Source organism: Callospermophilus lateralis, unplaced genomic scaffold (genome assembly GCF_048772815.1).
Source record: "Callospermophilus lateralis isolate mCalLat2 unplaced genomic scaffold, mCalLat2.hap1 Scaffold_43, whole genome shotgun sequence".
NCBI classification, from domain to species: Eukaryota; Metazoa; Chordata; class Mammalia; order Rodentia; family Sciuridae; genus Callospermophilus; species Callospermophilus lateralis.
In genome coordinates, this window is record NW_027514380.1 from 4,739,098 (window position 1) to 4,761,141 (window position 22,044).

Below are 22,044 nucleotides of genomic sequence, written 5' to 3' on the forward strand. Positions count from 1 at the left end.
GAGGCCTCAGGAGACACACAAGCCTGCAGCAGGGCCTTCCTCTCACTCTGCCTCCCTCTTTAGGTGGACCAGTCTGACCTGGGCCTGCCCTCCAGAGATTACTACCTGAACAAGACTGAAAACGAGAAGGTGAGTGCGCCTTTGTGGGGGTTCTCCCACCGTGTCCCCCACAGCATACCTGGGCAGGTCTTAGAAGCTGGGGGAACACAGGGGTATCACTTTCCTGATGGGCAACAGGCAGCCCAGGCAGGGGAGGGATGCCCTCAGGCTCGCTAGTTCATATGCAGGCACTGTGGGCACAAAGGGCAGGGGTTAGGTGTCATTTGTCCCCATTGTAGAGAGGTGGCAGTAACAGCCCCCACCATTTGAGGGTTTCAGACCTTTTATATACCTTACCTCTAACCCTCCCAGTCACCCCAAAGTCACTCAGCTTCTCTGAACATCATTTTCTTCATCTGTCAAATGGATATTCATTTTACCTTGCCCTATACAGAGGAAGAAATAAGTCTCAGACACAGAAGTGACCTCTTCAAGGTCACACAGCCAGTAAGTGGGGAGATCCAGAGCCACAACCAGATCACCTCCAACCGCTCACAGCTCTCCCTTCCCCTGCCCGGCCCACTGAGGCTCACTCACCTGTCCACGGGGCTTGAGGTCCAGTAGGAGAGGGAGACATTACTTAACGGACCACCCAACTAGATGCCAACTGTATACATTGTGATCAGGGCAGAGGGAGCCGAGAAAGGACTTGATTCAGCTCTAGGGATGTGGTGGCAGAGGGTGGTTCAGAAAAGGTGCATTTCCAGAACAGGAAGATGGCTGAGGACGAGCCCTGAAGGCAGGGCCAGAGCAGCAGGGGCCAGCCTCAGGGACCTGTGTGTGTGCAGAGGCGGTAGGCTTTACCAGGAGCGCCAATGACACCAGTGAAGACACACAGCGCCAGAATCCTCCCCAGAGCTATTTTCCAGCATGTTTCCTGGGCCCCGTGCACAGGGCCGCAGCTGGGTCAACCTCACCTGGCCCACTGGGTGGCAGGTGGCAGCCACTGACAGACAGTTTGGGGGTGCTGGGCCCTACAGGTGCTGACTGGATACCTGAACTACATGGTCCAGCTGGGGAAGCTGCTGGGCGGTGGGGATGAGGACGCCATCCGGCCCCAGATGCAGCAGATCCTGGACTTTGAGACGGCGCTGGCCAATATCACCATCCCCCAGGAGAAGCGTTTGGACGAGGAGCTCATTTACCACAAAGTGACGACCGCCAAGCTGCAGGTACCCTGTGCACCGGCTACTGCAGGGGCAGGGCTACTGGAGTCGGACAGTGCTCTTGGGGGGAGGGGTCATACCAACTTCGTCATGACCATAAAGCCACCCTTGGGAGGAGGTGTTTATGCCCAGGTTACAGATAAACTGGAGCTCAGACAAGTAAGATTACCTGCTAGTGACCACAGAGTGCAAAGGGACTCCAGAGACAGGCTTCTTCCCTCGCCGGGCTGCTTTGTGTGACAGCGTTTCCCTAGCAGCTCCATGGTTGTGACGTAAGGCTCACACGGACAGGGGCATTCCCAGTCATCCAGCACCGAGCACTAAGAAAAGGTGTGGATTCCTACGTTGCTTCTCCTTTTGCTGAACAGGAGATGAAGAGACATGGTCAGGCCCCGGAGGCTCCTGAGGGCAGGGGTGCTGGCCCTTGGACTCAGGCTTGGCTCAGCTCTTGACCATGTTCCTAGACAATATCCAGAGGCGTAACGGGGAGTCAGACCTGCACTTTCTGTGAAACTGTGTGACTCACCAGAGACCTGCTGTCCCCTCTGAAGGTCAGCCTTGCCGAGGCTGCCCCCTGGTGAATGCTCAGGCCTCCAGGGCCTGGGGTGGACTTCCTACTGCTTCCTTCTTTCTGGCTCGTGTGCTGTTGCTGACCCGCTTGTCCTGGGCCCTGGTGGTCTCCGAGGAATGAGCAGAGTGGTCCCACGTATCTCCCAGTTCCTTGCCCTCAGGCAGGAGCACCTGGTGGCCCTTGCTGTTCTGCTGGGGCGGACCCTGCGCCTGCAGTGGGTTCCACTGGCCGGTCTTCTCCCCGCTCCTCACCCATCCATTCCTTCTTCCTTCGAGGAGGAAGTTCCTGCCCTTTTTTCCTCCTCCATCTGAGCCACCTTGGGCCCCGCTTTCCTGTGCTTCTGGTCTAGTGGGGACACTAAGAAACAATCCCAGTCTCCCAGCCTAGTGCTATGGGCGAGAGAAGCAGGGCGCTGAGGCCCGGTGGGGAGGGGCTGGGGAAGCTGAGTGTACACCTGCCCCGCGGGGACCTTGGTGTGTGCAGGGCCTCGTAGGCTTCATTCCAGAAGTCGTGCTTCCACTGGGTTTCCTGGGTGAAGTGTGTGTCCCTCTGGCCCCAGACACAGGACTACAGCCAGCCCTGCTCCACCCTGGCCTAGTGGACAGCAGTTTGGGAGTGTTGAGTCCCAGGGCTGACCAGATACCTGAACTACATGGTTCAGCGGGGAGGCTGCTGGGCCCCGGGGGTGAGGGCGCCACCTGGCCCCAGATGCAGCAGATCCTGGGCTTTCCCCACCTGATGCTTCACCCTGTGCCAGGATCCGCCACCTCAGTTCATGAAGCTCTCATGAGCCCTGTAACTGGTGACATTCAGTGAACTAACCCACTTTCCCAGGTCTTTGCCCCAGGCCATGCAGTCAGGTGATCCTGATTGTTGGACCCAGTTTGAAGGTCTCATCACACACCTCTGAATTCTGTGGCCACAGAAATGTAGAGATTGGCCTGAGAGTCTCCTGCTAGGGAGAGGGGAGGCTCTGGGCCACAGGGGAGGCCAGGCAGAGAGGCCTACGGCAGTCAGCTCTGGGGACAGGGTCGCTGACCCCATCTTAGGGAAAGGATAGACAGTGCCCAGAGCTGGTTCCTGCTGGGGACTCTGATCTAGGCCTCCTAATGCCCAGCTCATGTCACCAGCTCATGTCACAGCTGGGCGACAGGGCTGTGCTGGCGCTTGCTGGCTCAGGGCCCACTGTGCGCTTCTCTTCCCAGCCCTGTGGGGGTTTGCCATCAGTGTTGGTGGGAACATTCACCCAGGGATGACGCCAATCAGCCCCCTACTGAGACCTGGTCGGTGACTTGTACCAGCACAATACCGCCTTTGGGAGCTGCCCCCGCACTGTCCCCAGCCTCATTTGTCCTTTGAGATCTTTGTTCCCCAATAGATAAGATGTCCACTTAAACCCAGGAGCAGGGGCTGGGGTTGTGGCTCAGTGGTGGAGCACTTGCCTTGCACGTGTGAGGCACTGGGTTCAAGTCTCAGCACCACATATAAATAGATGAAGGTATTATGTCCATCTACAACCAAAAAAAATTAAAAAATAAAAATAAATAAACCTTGTCATGTATGTAAGAAATAATAATAAATAAAAATAAATGAATAAATAAACAAACAAACCCAGGAACAATGGCCTTGGAGTGGAGCCCAGTGGTAAAGCCTGCGCTTACCTGCTCAAGGCCCTGAGTTCAATCCCCAGCACCCCGCCAAATACACCCACAGTAAGCCATATAACCTCAGGAAAGTCACCTTCCCTGATCAGCAAACTCAGCCTCTGTGAATTGGGGGTCTTGTGGCTGACTGCCTGTCCCAGCAGGCGGGGTGGATCTTAGGTGGCTTTATGGGTATGGTTTTCCTGTATGAAGGGAATGCATTTCTCACTTCCCGTATTTGTCTTACATTTCACCCTTTCAAGAGAATAGAGAATGGGGTTTGAAATCTGCCAGGCCCAGGGCCACTTTTGGAGGGTCTTAAGCGATGATCGTGATTTCTGGGATTGCTAGCTACGTCAGGTGCCCATCCAAGTGACTGACATGTAGAGGCGTCTTTGCTAAAAGACGAGATATGCAGCCCAAAGCCTCGTGTTCTGTAAAACTGCACACTAAAAATAACTGAGCGTGTGGGGAATACAGGGCCAGAGTAGACACATTGTGCAACTCTGCTTGAGGAGGTGACACCAAGGGACACACGCCAGCATTGAAGCCCGAATCCTATGTGTTTGCACATTGGGCCGCTTGGGCCGGCGTCGGACTCACAGAGACAGGTGGGAGTAGGAAGTGGAAAGCACAGAGTTCAAGTCTTGCAAAAATCATCTGGAGCTGGGTGAGCCACATCCCCAGGCCTTTTTATTTTTCATTTTGAGACAGGGTCCCACTAGGTTGCTGAGGCTGGCCTTGAATTTGAGATCCTCCTGCCTCAGCCTTCTGGGTTTCTGGGATTATAAATGTGCAGCATATTTTACCACAATTTATTTTTAAAATGTTGTAGGACTTTATAACAAAAATCTGCAACCTCAAGAGGGATAGCTCGAATGGCTGGAGGCTGCTGCTGCAGGAGATGCTGGCCATGACGTGGAGATGTTGGGGGAGACACTTCTGCGCAGGGCACCTTGGGGTGCCAAAGGGAAAGCGAGATCTGTTGGGAGCTGACAGTTATGAAAAGCCAAGTCTCTCTTTGGAAAGCCCTTGGGTACAGGGTCTTTTTTGGGTCACCTTAAAACAGAGCTGCTGGGGCTGAGGTTGTGGTTCAGTGGTGGAGCGCTCTCCTAACATGGGTGAGGTACTGGGTTCAATCCTCAGCACCACATAAAGATACATAAATAAAAACAAAGGCATCCTGTCCACCCACAACTCAAAAAATACTTAAAAAAAAAAAAAACAGAGCGGGCGCATGCTGGTGCATGCCTATAATCCCAGAGGCTTAGGAGGCTGAGGCAGGAGGATCAAGAGTTCAAGGCCAGCCTCAGCAACTTAGTGAGGCCCCAAGCAACTTAGCTGCCTCAAAATAAAAAGGGCTGGGGTTGTGGCTCAGTGGTAAAGTGGCCCTGAGTTCAGACCCCAATAACTCCCCAAAACAAACAAGTGCAAATAGCCGGGGGCCTGGTGTGTGCAGGGCTGAGCTGCGGGCCTCTCCCTTCTTGCTGCAGTCATCACCAACTTTGCTGTCCCAGCTCCCCACTCGGCAGCCTCACTTGTGGACCACAATTTACCCCCGCAACGCTGGCCTTCCTGAATGTTGGATCCTCTGCAGCAGACTGCTGCTGCGGATACTCTTGTTGAGTGGGACAGTGCTGGCTTCTGTGTGTGACCCTCCCAGTTACCAGATACATGGGACTCATTGTCATGATGATCCCTGTTTTTCATATGAGGTGCTGAGGCACAGATGGGCACATTAACTTATTAAAGGTTGCACAGCTTATAAGCAAGGAAGCTAGACCAGGAGCCCAGTCCAGCTCCTGATTCTTAACTGTTAGGGGTCTGAGGCTCCATTCTTCCTCTGTAAATGGGGATAATTGTGGCCACTGCTTGGTCAGTTGGGCAGTGGCACATGCCACATGGGAAGGGCATGGTGACGGTGGCAGCTGCTGTGCCTGCTGCTGCTGCAGCCTCTCATCCCACCTGGTTCCGCTTCAGATGAGGTTTGCCTCTGGCTCCTGGGGACGCTGCCTCTGCCTGGAGCTCCATCAGCACCATAGTCCCAGGGAGAGGCACAATGACACCTTCTGAGGGACACCCAAAGACGGGGCTGAGGAGAAGCCGCCCTCCAGCCTCATGCTGTCCCCTTCCCTCGCAGACCTTGGCACCGGCCATCAACTAGCTGCCCTTCCTCAACGCCATCTTCCACCCCATGGAGATCAACGCGTCCGAGCCCATTGTGGTCTATGACAAGGACTACCTGGAGCAGGTCTCCGCCCTCATCAACGCCACGGACAGATGGTGAGGCCGGCAGCCCTGTTGGGCAGGAGGGGCAGGAGGCGGCAGGGCAGCCGGACGCAGGGTGCTGCACCCTGGTGGGCTTCCCTGAGAGGCAGCAGAGGGTGCTGGTCCCCTGGGCAGCTTCAAATCCTGCTGCCCTCAGCCAGCTGTGTAGCTGTGGCATGTCCCTTGTCCTTTGTCGGGGTCATACTGTCACCCATAAGATGGGGATCAGATAGCACCTACCAAGCAGGGGATTCGTGAGAGTCACACAAAATGATTCATGTTTTAACACCGTGCCTGTCATGGAACAGGACTCCGCCAATACCACCCATAATTTTTGGTTAATACTTACGGGTTTTTTATTTTATTTTATTTTTTTATTTCAAAGGCTTATAAAAATGTTGAAAATTACAGAAAAATAGGAAAAATGTAAAATTATTCAAAATATTACTCTTGGTCATTTTGGGGGGTGTTAGTGTGTGTGCATATCAGAGAGAGAAGGTGTGAGGGAAGGGAGGTTTCCAATCCATAGCTCTTCTTTCTCCTTAACGTGACTAGATGGATAATCTACTTTTCCCTTGACTTTTCATTTTTATTTTAGTAGTAGGAGTACTGATGATTGAACCCAGGGGCACTTAACCACCGAGCCATATCCCCAAACTTTTTGTATTTTATTTAGAGATAGGGTCTCACTGAGTTGCTTAGTGCCTTGCTGTTGTTGAGGCTGGCTTTGAACTCACTGTCCTCCTGCCTTAGCCTCCTGAGCTACTGGGATTACAGGCATGTGCCACCGCTCCAAGCCTTGCCTTGACTTTCATTATGAATATTTCCCAGTGCCATCCCAAACCCTCTGTGAGGATCATTTTTATAGTTGCATAGTATTCCGTCAACTGTTCATACAATATTTGCCACACTCTCCCCGTAGTCAGGCTTTTAGTGTGATTCCGGTTGAGGTTAGATGTTCAATATAGTAAACATCTTTGTACTAAGGTAACATCTTTGCAAACATGACTCAGCCACAGATAGGTTCCTGTGCCCTGTGGGTGGCGGACATGGGAACGGTCATTCATGGAAACCTGGTGGCCAGAGCTTCCTTTCCTGCCCCTGCTGCTCTAAGGCCTCTACTTCCTGTCTGGCCTTCAGCAGGGAATGGCAGCCTCCTCCCCACTGTAGCATACACCACCAGGCAAGTCTCTAGGCAGCAGCTTCACAGCTTCAGACACAAAGCAGCTAAGCAGCAGCATGTATTGAGCACTGCTGGTATGCAAGTGATTGCACTGGACACTGGGGGGTTCTAGTTGGAGCGCCAGGCGTTCCTCGGAGAGTTACATTCCATGTGCTTGGAAGGCAGCCGCCAGCCGAGCACCCAGGTAGGCTAGGAAGGAGGCTGGGGTGAGGCTGTTCGGGAGCCCCGGGCATTTCTGAGCCAGCAGTCCTCTCGCCCCAGCCTGCTGAACAACTACATGATCTGGAACCTGGTGCGGAAAACAAGCTCCTTCCTCGACCAGCGCTTTCAGGACGCCGATGAGAAGTTCATGGAAGTCATGTACGGGACCAAGAAGGTGAGCTGTGACAGTGATTCCCAGGTTCATGCTGAGCACCTACTGTGTGCTCTGCCCTGGGCTGGGGGCTGGAAAGACCACTGTACCCTCAGGGCTGTGGCACTTACGAGGGCTTAGTCTAGGAGGAGAATGAAGAGGCCACTGAAGGGTCCATTTGGGGTCATGGGACTAGATCCAGGCCTCGGGTTCTCTTCGGGGCAGGAGTCCCAGGCCCCAGACCCAGTAGGCTCCACCCATCTTGAGTGCCCCCAAACCTCTGCGGGTCCTTCTGTAGGAGGCCCCAGGCCTCCCTCCTTCCCGCCGGGGAAGCTTGCCTCCCGTAGGAATTCTGATGCCAAGAATGAGGCCGTCACCTCTCATTTATGCATCCAGCAAACAGTTACTCCTGCACTGTCACATGGGCCAGGCCCCAAGCCCAGTGTGGGAATACCAAGATGGGTGGGGTGGGTCTGTGCCCAGGAGCCCTGCCTGCCTGGGAGGTGCCAGGGCTGACCTCCCTCATGTACCAAAGGCTCAGAGAATGGCTGGGAGTGCCCCGGCTGCAGAGCAGGGGAGGCTGGGCAGAGATTTGAATGGGAGGTTCTGCTTCTTACCACACAGCCTTGGGCGGGTCACTTAAATGGGGCAGGGACTCAGTCTTCCCATCTGTGAAAAGGGGTGACTGATCCCTGGGCTCCTTTTCCTCAGGCCGTAAAGTCGGTTCCAAAGGCGGAAGCTTCTGCTGGGCGCCTGGCCAGCTGTCCTCATGCTACCTGCCTACAGTCCGCAGTTCTTGTTGGGAGGAGGGACCCCTCTCCACTCCCTGCTGGTGCTCCTCGGGTTACAGTGAAGAGGCTACAAGTCGCACAGCCTCTTCAGGGGCCTCTTGGCCCCTCCTTTTCTGCCTGGAGGTGGCCCCCACGTCAGATGAATGCTGCCTGACCCTTTCTTCTTTCAAAGAGTTTTCTCCTCATTCCAAAACCTTTGTCGTAGGCAAAGTGGCCTTTTTGCGGGAAGTCACTGGAGCCAGACTCTCTGGGCTCAAGCCCACGGCAGCCACTTGCTCCCTGAGTGCTCCTTTTGGGCTAGTGACTTAACCTCTCTGTGCTTCATTTCTCTGCCTTAGTCTCCCTGGAGCATTCTAGGCGTGGGGCCTGCACACCCTGGGCACTCAGGCGCTCAGTGCTGTCACGGCTTTTGACATCATTACTGCGCCTCTGTCTCCTGCTGGATGTTCTGGGCATTTCCACAGAGTCCTCAAGGGCAGGCCTGCGGATGATTCAGCTCTAATTCCTGAGACCTGGCACAGTCCCTGAGCAGGGGAGTCACTCAGGGGACAAATGCGTGTGTGTAAAGTGAATGGGCTTCTCCAGAGACGCGGGCAGAAGATGAGTAAGAATCTTCCCGTGATTCAGCCGTCAGAGCCTCTGCCCAGCCTCAAAGTTGGAGGCTCCCTAGCTGTGACCCACTATGTGCTCGGCCTCAGCATATCCAGGCCAAGTCTGTGTCCAGCTGTGGGCTGCCCAATGACTGGCAGGGCAGCGGGCAGGAGGGAGAGGGGAGCAGAAAGCAGCCATTGGAAATGGACACAGGTTGGGACAGCTAAGCAGAATCCAGGGGCTACACTTAGACTAGAATGGCCTTCCCTTCCTTCTTGACTAGAAAAAAAAAATTAAGTCATAATTTACATACAATAGAGTATTCGATATACCTGGCCATGGTGGCACACTCTGTAATTCCAGGGAGACCCTGTCTCAAAATAAAAATTTGAGACATAGACCAGTTTAGTGTGATGCTAGGGTGGCCCTGGGTTCCATCCGTAGCACCCCATTAAGAAAAAAAGAAAGAAAGCCCGCCTAGCATGTGTGAAGCCCTGGGTTCAACCCCCAGTGCTTAAAAACAATATGCACACACATATGCATAGAGTGTGGGTGAAGGATACAGTTGGTTGATTTGTGACAATGAAGTCGTGTGTGTGACCACCAGCCCAGTCAGGACAGAGAAGGTTTCCATGGCCCAGTTACCCGGCATGCCCTCGGGCCCCTCCCTGCCTCTCCCCGAGGTGCTGCAGATGGGCAGCCGAGTCCTACGCTGCCTGCCTGGCCGCCTGGCTCAGTGAGTCTGTGGAATTCATCATGTTGTGGCATCTCTGAGTAGCTGGTTCCTCCGTGCTGCCAAGTGGTATGTTGCTGTAGAAAAACACCACATTTTGTTTATCCATCTGTCTGCTGATGGGCATTTGGGTCGTTTGCAGTAGGGCTGGTGTAAAGCAGGCTGCCCTGAGCTGGTTGTCACGCCTGTTCCTCAGGGTTAAGAGGACCCTGCAGCTGGACAGGTTTCCATAAGCAGGGTCATCACACCTGGTCATTCACACTCTCCATGGGGGGATGTCCAGGCAGGGGGCCAGTGGGCTGAAACCCTCCCAGTGCTCTTTATCAGCCCATACTCTGGGGAGCTGCAGCCCAAGACCATTTCTGGTTCATACTGAGGCATCCTGTGGGCTAGCACTGCTTGTGGGTGAGACTGAGGAAGAACCAATTTAAGCCCCGCACAGTGACACACCTGTGGTCCAAGCTGCTGGGGAGGCTGAGGCAGGAGGATTGCAAATTCAAGGCCAGTCTGGGCAGTGAGCATTGAGAGACCCTGTCTCAAAATGAAATATAAGGAAAGAGCTGGGGTTGGGGTGGGCGTGTGGCTCAGTGGTGAGGCACTGCCTGGCATCCTTAGCACATTAAAAAAAAAAGCTGACATTGAAGTTTTGCGATGTCACTGTGGCCATCTGTCTCTAGGAGGCTGTGAATGGGCCTGGGCCCCTGGCCTTCTAGGAAGGTTCCCATTGCTCAGGTGGATGGGCAGCTTCCCGAGGTTCTGCGCCTCCAAGATTCCTTGTGTCCTCCAGGAAGCAGGACCAGGTGAAGTTGGAGGGAGCCTTGGATGGAGGGCCAGGCATGTCAGAGTTCCCATCCCTGTGGCACCCCTGTCACCTACTGTCACCTGCTGGACCAGTGACTGCCCTTACTAAATTTCTGCTTCCCGTCTATCCAGTGGCTCATCCCTGCCCACTAGGGGTGCTCAGTGGCAGACCTTCGTGAAGTGCCAATCATGGAGACTGGCACTCAGGAGACAGTAGGTGGTGGCCATAAGGGGTGTCTGTGGCCTAAAGTAACTTCTGCGGTCAGAAGAGGTCTGTCTCCCTGGAGTTCTGGGGGGAAGCACAGGCCCCCGATGGCGCCACCTCCCAGGCAGGCCTTGGGAGAAGGAGGACTGGGCCCAGTGACCCTCTGCGCTCGTGTTTTCCAGACCTGCCTTCCTCGCTGGAAGTTTTGCGTGAGTGACATGGAAAACAACCGGGGCTTTGCCCTGGGCCCCATGTTTGTCAAAGCGCCCTTCGCCGAGGACAGCAAGAACATAGTAAGTACCTCCCCTGTGGACAGAGTGGGCATCGCATCTGCTGGGCACCCCCCACCCCAGCCTGACAGCCCACACTCTGCTCTGCCCTGGGCCTTTCCTGCTCCAGGCCACAGGATCCCGGGGCCTTCTTTAACTCAGAGGCCGTTTCCTCAGGCTGCAGGGCGTGACTTGCTAAATGACTTCCGTGGTTGAGGCCAGGCCAGTTGTTTGTGTTATTTAATTTGATCTTCCCAGTGACCCCATGAGGCTACCACAGCCATCTCCACCTCCTGGGGCTGCGAAGGACCCCACCAGGTAATGTTGACCTGGAAGTGACATTTTTCTTACTCTGAGGGTGACAGAATTATTCAAGCAGGTAGAGGATCATCATGGCTGAGTGCTAGGGAGACAGCCAGCCCCCAGCTCAGATTCTGGCTCTGTCACTTGGCTGGGTGACTTGAGTGGTGTTCTCCCCTCACCTGGGACATGAAAGTGGGGCTGTCCCTTCTGCAGAGGGGTGTTAAGGTGAGACAGCAATAAACCACCAAGTCGATCTTAAAGCAAGAGATGGAACCTTTATTCACCAGTTGATGTCTGGATCCACCAGCTGGCGGGCCAAGGGCCAGGCTGCTAGTCCACACCCTTCGACCCCTCCCAGGGTTCGAGCACACCTTTTGTAGTCCAAAACCATATTAACACATAACTGGCTGTTGCTATGATTCAGATCCATAAGCAAACATCATAAGATCTAAAATCATAAGCAGTAAAGAGGGTGGGCCAAAACGTCCCTAGTTGAGAACAAGTTAAAGAATGGCTACTAACATCTACACCTCTGACAGGGTAGATTGTCCAAGAAAAATGGGAACTGAAGAGGGGACACTTTTACGTTGTATAAGAATTGCCATCTGTGTCGCCTAACATGCCGTGCTAGGCAACCGCTCACTGATGGGTGCAGAGACGGGGCTTTCCCACGGGAGAAGATTTTCTTACATGATGTGGGGTCTCAGGGCAAAATGGAGTCTGTGTGGTCATTGCCCACACAGCCTGGCCATAACAAAATGAGATGCTACACATAAAGAACACCTGGCCCAAAATAAGCTACAGTCAATGGCAGCGATAGTTTATCACTAATGGTATTGTTTGCATAATTAGTATCTGTAGTCAAGGGGCAGCACTGCACTTCCAGTCTGCTGAGGCAGGGGCTGGGGTGGTGGCTCAGCGGTAGAGCCCTCGCCTAGCACATGCGAGGCCCTGGGTTCAATCCTCAGCACCACATAAAAATAAGTAAAATAAAAGTAATGTGTCCAACTACAACTAATATATATATATATGTATGTATGTATGTATATATATATATATATATATATATATATATTTTTTTTTTTTTTTTTTTTTTAATCTGCTGAGGCAGAATCTGAGTCCAGGTCTGTCTGGCCCCAGCCCCACGGCTCTTGCCTTCCCCTTCCCTAGAATCTTCCATCTTCTATCTTTGGCCCCCGGGTCTGCCCTGCATCGTCACCCTCAACAGCTGCCATTTGTGCCCTGAGACCTTTCTGAGTGCCTCTCAGATCAAGTTCTCTGGGTGTTAAAGCTCTATTCCATCAAAAAGGATCCCATCAGCCTGGGAGAGGCCATGTCTTCTGGACGGCTCCAAAAGAGCACTCCACCACTCTAAAGGCTCCAAAAAGTCCTGGCTTATTTAAACCATGGTACCCAGTACACTGAGCCACCTCTGCAGTCAGTTTTCTCCTCAACTCCAGGCCAGGAGTGGAGTGAGGGTCAGCAAGGAATGGTAATCCAGAGATTCTAGTCCTTGCAGACCTCAAGTCATGGTGGCAGGTCCTGTCACGGGGCAGCTACGAGGCTGACCAGACCAAGTCTAGCAGGAGACTTCTTCAACACAAGAGCTGGCTTGCATTCTGGTTTCTTGAGAGCTTCCTATCTATCGGGAGCTCTGATTTATTTTGGTGCTGGGGATGGAACCCAGGGTCTCATGCAGTCCTAGCACGCTCTACCACTGACCTTCACCCCCAACAGGTGCTTTCCACATTTTCATTTATAAAGTCTTAGGAGATCAAAGCTGGCATCATCATGACTACACTACAGATAGAAACTGAAGTTCAGATCACACGGCTAGTAAGCTGAGATGGGAACCCAAGTAACCTGGCCCCGAGGCTGGGGCTCTTAACCGCTGTGCCCTTCTGGCCCATGATTTAGAGCTCTGTGCTGCTACCACAGAGCCATGTGGCATTTCCCCTCCCCAAAGAGCTTCAGCTGGATCAGAGTAAGGAAGAGCTGAAGGGGGAGGGGGATCCCCATTGATTGACAGTCTCCTGTGTGTCCAGAACTGTGCTGGATCTTTCCACCTTGCAACTTTGTAGGAACATTGGAACTATCATCATGCCCTACGCACAGAGGAGAGGAATTGAGGTCCAGAGGGTGAAGCAATTCAACTAAGTTCTCAGAACTGGGATTTGCACCAAGATCTATTGTGTTCCAAACCCCATGCCCAAGCCACAGAAGTAGGACAGCACTGAGTCCTCCGCCCACATTTCTCAGTTACAGTGTCAGGGAGAAGGACCCAATTTCCCCTAGGATCAGGAAAGGCCACTCTGAAACTCCTGGGTGGACAGGCATGGTGGGGCAAGACTAGAATCCCAGCAGCTCTGGAGGCTGAGGCTGATTGTAAATTCAAAGCCAGCCTCAGCAACTTAGCAAGACCCTGTCTCTAAGTAAAAAATAAAAAGGACTGGTGATGTGACTCAGTGGTTAAGCACCCCTGGGTTTAATCCCTGGTACCAAAACAAACAAATAAAATGAAATTTGGGTGGCAGAGGGCTCCCACTTACCCCGGCAGATGGTAGTTCCCAAATCTGACAGGGTAGAGGAACATTCAAAGACTCAATCAACCTCCCTCCTTAACTGTTTAGGGAGCATCCATCTCCCATGTGCCAGGCTCTGTGCTACCCACACAGCAGTGCAGGTGAAAGTCACAGTCTCTGTCCCTGAGAGAAAGAAATCCTCTGTGTTAAGGCATAAAATGAAAAAGTTTTTTTTTTTTTTTTTAATGTTCAAAAAGCAAGTTGTGCTATTATCCCCAAGCTATTGAAAAATCCAGCTTCACAGAAGAGAAAAATATATTTTGTTTGATTTTATGGGGCTGGGGATCGAACCCAGGGCCCTCCCACACACTAGGCAAGTGTACTGAGCTCTACCTCCCGCCCAGGAGAAATAAGTATTGAATATTTCCCCTGTGCCAGATACTAGGCTACACAAGCCCTTTAATATAGTGCAATGAAATCACAAGAAAATAATGTCCTACCGTAGGGGACGGAACAATTAATTCTGTTTAGGGCAGGGAGAGGGAACCAAGGAAAGTTTGTCTCACGGATGATACCTGAGCCGGGTTTGGAAGGGCAAATAGGAGCTTCCAGGCAACCCAGGAGATCCTCCAGGGGGAGTGTGGGCCACTGTATGGAAAAGCCCTGGAGACATCAGAGCGTGTGGGTGTCCGGGGTGCGTGTCAGAGTGCTGCGGGGCGGGGACTGAGATGGACAAGTACCAGATGTGATGGGCCACAGGTGCCCATCTGAGGAACTGGACCGTAGTCCATACCCACTCACCCCGCATAATGGGCGAGAGCCAGCAGCTGCTCCAGTGCGTCTATTCCAGCGCAAGGAAAGGCAGGCGATGAGGGTGGAGGGGAGAAAAGAGCTGATTGCCAAATTTGGGAAAATGAAAAATGTTCATCTGCAGAATTAATCCTGAACCATTTCTATTTTCATTCTCCCGCTGGTGGGAAAAGGCAGAGCTGAGCCATGCTGAGGCCTTCTTCCAGGTGTCTGGAGCGAGGGCGGCCAGGCGGGGCTGGCTCCCACGGAGATCACAGGAGCCAGCCTTGGATGGTGCCAGCTGTGGGCATCTGGAAATCCAGCTTCCTCCTCTAGTCATTAGATATGGGGTAAATCAGAGTTCAGGATTTTCCCAAGGCAGCTAGCTTGGCAGGATACTTAAATGGCCTCAGACTCAACAAGAGCCAGGGGAAGGCTGGGCCACCCAGGGTAGAGGGATGTGGTTTCTAGACTCCGGAGGGGTGTGTGGGTGATTGAGTCAAGTCCCTGGGCTTGCACAGGGCTAGAGGCACTAGTAGGTAGTAGAGGCCTTTCACTGGGCCGGGCAGGCTGGTCTCAGTAATGGGGCAGCTCAGTGGCTTTGGTGCGTTTGAGGGTCCTTGAATAAAGCCTGGTCCCCAGGACCCAGATAAGGGAGGAAGGGCTTTGCTCTGTATCATCTCCTACATGCAGTCACTATTAATCCTCAGAACCCAATTAAATGAATTAATGCATGTCAAGAATTTTGCCTAATTCTTGGTGCATAGTTAGGCTCAGTATATGTTGTTAGTCAGATACCCAAATGTTTTTTTTTTTTTTCTTACTAGTTTATTTAATCCCAACAGCTCTAGGAAGTAGAAATCCACCATTTAAAAAATTGTTTTACAGTTGAGGAAACTGAAGCACTTGGCTCAAGGACACACAGTTAAAAGTGACAGAGGTGGAAAGAATGTCTACAGCTCAACAATGATAACAAAATGAATAACCCAGCTGGGCCCAGTGGTGCGCACCTATAATCCCAGTAGCTCAAGAGGCTGAGGCAGGAGGATCTTGAGTTCAAAGCCAGCTCCAGCAATTTAGTGAGGTCCTAAGCAACTCAGTGAGATCTGTTTCAAAATAAAATATTACAAAAGGGCTGGGGATTTGGCTTTGTCGGAAAGCACCCTGAGTTCTATCCCTGGTACCGAACCAAAACAAAGAGCTTGGGGGCATGGCTTAGTAGGGGATTGCTTGTCTAGCACATATGGGAGGCCCTGGGTTCCATCCCCAGCACTGCAAAAGTAAATATATAAAAAATACATAAATATTTAAAAATAGGCAAAAGACTCTAGTAGAGATTTCTCTGAAGACACACAAATGGTGAATAGTGAGCATGAGAAGATGCTCAGCAACTCTAATCATTAGGGAAAAGCCAGGTGCAGTGCCACCCACCTGTAATCCCAGCAAATTGTGAGGCTGAGGCAGGAGGATCACAAGTTTGAGGCCAGCCTCAGCAACTTCAAGAGGCCCTAAGCAATTAGGTGAGTCCCTGTCTCTAAATAAAATATAAAAGGGGGGCTGGGGATATGGTTCCATGGTTAAACGCCCCTGAGTTCAATCCCTGGTACAAAAAAAAAAAAGGAAATGCAAATAAAAATCAAAACCACAACAAGAAGCCAGGTGCAGTGAAGCACACCTGTAATCCCAGCGGCTTGGGAGGCTGGGGCAGGAGGATTGCAAGTTCAAAGCCAGCCTCAGCAATTGTCCAAGGCACTAAGCAACTCAGTGAGGCCCTGTCTCTAATAAAATACAAAATAGGGCTGGGGATGTGGCTCAGTGGTGGAGTGCCCCTAAGTTCAATCTCTGGTACTGCCCCCCACAAAAAAAATCAAAATGAGAAAGGGACTTCATACCCATTAAGGTAGATCCCACAAAAAGAAAAAAAGAAAAAATGTAAATATACCTGTGGAAAAACTAGAACCCCATCCCTTGCTGATGGAGTGACAAAAAATGGTGCAACCAGTGTGAAAAAACAGCAGGGCTGTTCCTCAAAGGTTAAACAGAGAATTATAATGTGACCCAGCAGTTCCACATCCACGTACGTGTCCCAAAGAACTGAAAGCAGGAGCTCAAGCAGACACCTTCAAACAGATGCATTTTTATTAGTAGCTGCATTATTCACAGTAGCCAAAAGGTAGAAATGACTCCAATGTCTGGAGACATCTGAATGGATGAACTGAACCCAAGCCAGCCCCACACAGTGGAATAGTTCTCAGTCCTAGAAAGGAATGAATTCTGATCCATGCTGCAGCATGGATGCATCTTGAAAACATGCCAAGTGAAATAATTGACTCACCAAAGGACAAATGCCACATGATTCCACTCACAGGAGATAACCTCATATAGTCAGAGTCACAGAAGCAGAAAATAGTGCTGCGGTTGACGGGGACTAAGAGGAGGCCACGTGGGGAGCTGTTGTGTAGTGGGTATGGACCTCCAGTCTGGGATGATGAGAACATTCCAGAGATGGATGGTGATGACAGTTACAGAGCAATGTGAGTGTACTTTTTAATGCCACTGAACTGCACGATGTGTAAAGTGGTAAATTTTATGTTGTGTGTATATTGTTACCATCACCACCACAGCAAAGCAACAAAGCTGGAAGATGTAGGTCTGGCTGTCCCCAGAGCCCTGGGGGGAGGGTTTCCTGGATCCACTTTCTCCTTCCCAGGAAAAGGAAACTCAGTGTCAGAGCAGGTGGTCGGAGGCTGGCACCAGGTGTCCCGGGACTTGGCTTGGTGTGAGTTATCATGCGAACCTTTCTTAAAGTGGACTTCTGCAGGAGAATTTTCGAGTGACGTATTTCTCTCTGCAACTAGACATGACTTCCTGGGCTCCCTAGGGGCCCAGCACAGTGCCCTGCACATAGTTGTCTCTCAACAGTGCTTGTCTGGTGAATTCTGGAATTCCCTCCTGAGGCACATGGGGAGCTGCAGCCTGTGCTTCAGGTGGCAAAAGCCCTGTCGGGTGGCAGGATACGATCAGATGGTGAGAACCACCTTGGTCTGGAAGCCAAGAGAGGCCGTGAGCTTGTATCCTGCCTCTGCTGCTTGCTTGCTATAACCTTGAGAAAATGCTTTCCCATCTGCTCCATCCCTAAATCCTGGAGTTTGGGAAAGGTAACCCCTGGAGGGCATCCTCAGCCCTGAATAGACTCCACAGAATAACTTTTTAAAAACTGTGGTAACATACACATGAAATCAAGCCTCTCAACCATTCCATAATAATACTTTTTGCTCCTGTTGCACCCTGGTGAAGCTGGACTATCAGCAGCCCTAGAGGCTGGCTGTAGTCACCTCCAGGAGCAGCTAAGGACTGGAAGCCATTACGCAGACTGTGGGCACAGTGTGGGGCAGCCAGCTCCGGGAAGGCTGAGGGACAGCAAATCAGAGAAGCTGCAAGTGCCCGAGGGAAGGAGCTAATGTTGTGGAGTTGCTTCCTCTACCCAGGTTTTGTTAACGGTCTCTGCAGACAGGGTCCTCTCGTGGTTACAGGCAGAGCTCTCTGTCTTTATTTTTGGTACTAGGAATTGAACCCAGGCGCGCTTTACCACTGAGCTACATCCCAGCCCTTTTAATTTTTATGTTGAGACAAGATCTCCCTAAGTGGGCCAGGCTGGCCTCAAACTTGCGATCCTCCAGTCCCAGCCCTCTGAGTTGCTGGGATCACAGGCGTGGCCACCACACTGGCTAGAGGCAGACCTCATGTCTTCAGTGGGCAAATGGCCCACAGAAGTTAGGAAACTTGCTTACGCGGTGGACCCACTAGGCTGTGAGGTTAGAGTCCAGACCTGTCTTCAAGTTTTTGACTATTGGGGCTGGGGTGTAGCTCAGGGATGGAGTGCGTACTCCACGAGGCCCTGGGTTCAATTCCCAGCATGCTACAAAAAAGTTTATATCCTTGGAAGGGAACTGCCACCCCCACATGCTACCCTCCCATGGCCCTGAGACACGTAGAAGGGCCTGCTGGCCTCTTTCCTGGGACAGCATTTGGGGCTCACGATGGGCATGAGCACCGTACAGGAGGAGCAAACATTTACTTCCCCACTAGGGTGTCTTTCCTTCCATTCACATCCCCTGACATTCACGGGAACCCTGACTCTCCTCCCTTCCTTTGGGCCTCCCATCTCTACACCTTAATGTCAAGGTTTTAGATCTTGGGCTACCAAGGTCTGTAAGGACTCCACTGTTGGCAGGCATTGGTAGAGCGGAGCACCTACTGAGACACAAACCCTTTGTGGCTAATAAAGATGATTTCTTCTGAGAATCCCATGGGCTTACACTGAAAACAGCCGAGAATAAGATGTTCCCTGAGGGCACTGGGCCCATGGACCTGGGTGAGGCAGGAGGCAGAACTGGACTCTTTTTTTTTTTTTTTTTGTATTAGGGATTGAATTCAGGGGCACTCCACCACTGACCCACATCCCCAGCCCTACTTTGTATTTTATTTAGAGACAGGATCCCATTGAGTTGCTTAGCGCCTTACTGGTGCTGAGGCTGACTTTGGATTCATGATCCTCCTGCCTCAGCCTCTCGAGCCACTGGGAGGACTCTTTTATTAAACATTTTTTTTTTGTAGTTGTAAATGGACAGAATGCCTTTATTTTATTTGTTTGTTTTTATGTGCTGCTGAGGATCAAACTCAGTGCCTCAGACATGCTAGGCAAGTGCTCTGCTACTGAGCCCCAGCCCCAGCTCAGGACTGGATTCCTGATAGACAGGGCTGTGAGTGCAAAGACATTCCATGCAGACTTTTTAAAAATATTTTTTAGTTGCTTAAGTATCTTTATTTTTTATTTATTTATATGTGGTGCTGAGGATTGAACCCAGTGCTCACACATGCTAGGCAAGTGCTCTGCCACTGAGCCACAATCCCAGCCCCCCATGCAAACTTTTTTTAATATATATTTTTTTTAGTTTTAGGTGGACACAATATCTTTATTTTATTTTTATGTGGTGCTGAGGATCGAACCCATGCCTCACGCATGCCAGGTGAGTGCGCTACCACTTGAGCCACATCCCCAGCCCAGCCCCATGCAAACTTTTAAAATGACTATGAAGACTTGGGCATAGTGGTGCATGCTTATAACCTTGCAATTTAGGAGGCTGAGGCAGGAGGATTGCAAGTTCAACGTCAGCCTTAGCAACTTAGTGAGGCCCTGTTTCAAAATAAAAAAAATAAAAAGGGCTGGATCTGTAACTCAGTGGTTGAGTGCCCCCTGAGTTTCATTCCCAGTACAAAAAAAAAAAAGACATTAGGACTCTAGACGTGGAGGTACATGCTTGTAGTCTCAGCTACTGTTTGAGCCCAACCAGGGCAAAATAATTAAGACCCTGTCTTAAAAAAGGAGAGGGAGAAGAATGAGGAGAGGAAGGAGAAGGAGAGGAGAAAAAGAAAAAGAAATTAAGGCTCTTCCCATCTTAAGCCTGATTCCAGTTCACCCAGAGAAAAAGAGCAATGATCCCACATGCCAACAAGTCACTGGGTCATGAGAAGATTCCTAAGTTCCCCTCACCTGTCTCGGGCTCTAGAAACAGCAGAGGGCTGGCTGCTCAAGACCCAATACTCCTTCTTTCTCCTGATGCAGTGAGGCCTGGGCCCTGTTGCCTAGGACTTTTCCAGGATAATACCAAATCTTCTGGCAACTCACTCAGCAAATATCACATCCTATTTATTGAGTGCTAGCTCTAAGGGACACTTTATTTTTTTTATTTTTATTTTTATTTTTATTTTTTTTTTACTTCTAGTTGATTCTATCCAGGATGGTTAACATACTATTTTGGGAGAGAAGTACTAAATGAAGTAAATTGCCATAACCAGAATTCTATAATTGTGTCTTAAATTTATTGGGACATAATAGATTTTTTTCTTTTTGGTGGGGAGGGTACTAGAAATAGAACTCAGGGGCACTTAACCACTAGCCTCATTTTGTATTTTATTAGAGACAAGGTCTCACTGAGTTGCTTAGTGCTTTACTAAATTGCTGAGGCTGGCTTTGACCTTGAAATCCTTCTTCCTCAGCCTCCTGAGATGCTGGGATTACAGGCATGCACCAAAGCACCCAGCTGCCATAATAGACTTTTGAGAAGAGTTTTTAAAATTCTAAGAATTGTGACATGGCACATTTACTGAATTGTTCCTATCTCACCTATTATAAAACACATGTAATAGGTAGTGTGGTATGCATTACACTGAAATTTTTCTTTAAGTAACAACAGAATATTTTAATATAGTAAACTAAAATTTTAGTCATTTAGTCTGGGTGAGAATTAAGTGATCAGAATACCCTCCTCAATTCCTACAGAGATTCAGAATTACAATTTGATTTGAATTTTAAAAATCAGCTGCAGTGTTCAAGTCAAGTAATGCAGACATTCAACTTGATTGAAAAAATTCATTTAAACATAAATAGGCACAAGCACACGCCTCAATCAGGTATGCATTTTGAAATTCCAGAGTTTGAATTCAGACTTTGTGACTCTTTGGCAAGTAAAGACAACACTCAGAAGACTAGGATAGTGTATGTAAAATGAGAAAAAGAAAACTTGATTCATAGAAGGTGCTCTGTGTTATCCACTGAAAAATAGAGCAATTTCTGGCTCACACCAAGAATTTAATAAATGATACATAACTCATTCCTAAATCATAGTAAACAGTTAAACTTGAATTATTTCCAGCCATAAGAATGATTTTTATATAATTGTGATTATATAACAATTTATAAACACTTTTTGATGTAATGCAGAGCATGTTAGCAGCATAAAATAAATAGATCTTATACTATTTCTCACTTATGATAGTACATGCAAGAAAATAAAGTATAAACAAGTATATTCACTCACATACATTTAGTCTCATGAAACTGAGATATAATGTAAGTTTAGAGCAGAAGATTATAAATGGACTTAATAAGGGACACTTTAAATGACCAAGAAATGACCCCACATAAATGAATAATACGTAAAATGTATTAAAAAATCACCATGAGGGCTGGGGATATAGCTCCATTGGTAGAGTGCTTGCCTTGCATGCACAAGGCCCTGGGTTCAATCCCCAGCATCAAAAAATTAAAAAATAAAAATAAAATAAAAATAAAATGTGACTATGAGCCAGGGAATGGGCTTTGTATTTGTTTTATTTCTTATGATAACTCCAGACTTCGAGGCTGCAGGGGAGGGCTCTCGCCTGCCAGACCTCGCCTTTGGTCTCTCCCTCCGCCCTGCACTCGGCCACGGGGAGCCTGAGAAGCCCCCTAGCCGACCTTTCCGGAGGAAGGCAGTCAGTCCTAGAGCGCTCCCGAACGGAGACCGAAGACGCGCCAGAACGCTTCAGAAGAATCCCGACCGCTCTCTGTCTCCGGAAAGAGCCGAAGGTGCTTCCCATCCTCGGCCTACCGAGTCATTCCGAAAATACCCGAAGTTTTCCGAGGGGTCCTGCTGGACTGCTGGAGGAGGCCGCAGCGCCATGTTGGATGCGCTGCTCTTTGAGTGAAGAAAATCCGCCGGCATCGCCTGAGCCACGCTACCAAGAAGGGCGCCGCTTCCCCCGGGGAGGGGGATAAAGACCCCCCGCCGCTGCTGGCCCATGAGGATATTGCCTTGAAAGGTCAGGTCTCTCCTCCTCTTGCCCCCCGCCAGGTCTGGCCCCCCCCCTTGGGGTCGCGTTGTCACGGAGACCGGCAGCCTGTGGTGATGCTGCTGCCGCCGCTGGCGGCTGCGG

At 50.6% G+C, this 22,044-nt stretch overlaps 1 protein-coding gene across 1 annotated transcript in view; it reads left to right on the plus strand.

The window, feature by feature from the left end:
* The window catches only part of LOC143389063 (endothelin-converting enzyme 1-like), a 34,849-nt gene extending 13,033 nt beyond the window's left edge, over positions 1-21,816 (plus strand). Inside the window, 7 exon segments of the mRNA XM_077108300.1 lie at positions 64-129; positions 1,080-1,271; positions 5,620-5,762; positions 7,192-7,306; positions 10,586-10,696; positions 17,244-17,349; positions 21,482-21,816. Coding sequence (XP_076964415.1) covers positions 64-129; positions 1,080-1,271; positions 5,620-5,762; positions 7,192-7,306; positions 10,586-10,696; positions 17,244-17,349; positions 21,482-21,816 — 1,068 coding nt within the window.
* Positions 21,817-22,044: the final 228 nt, after the last annotated feature.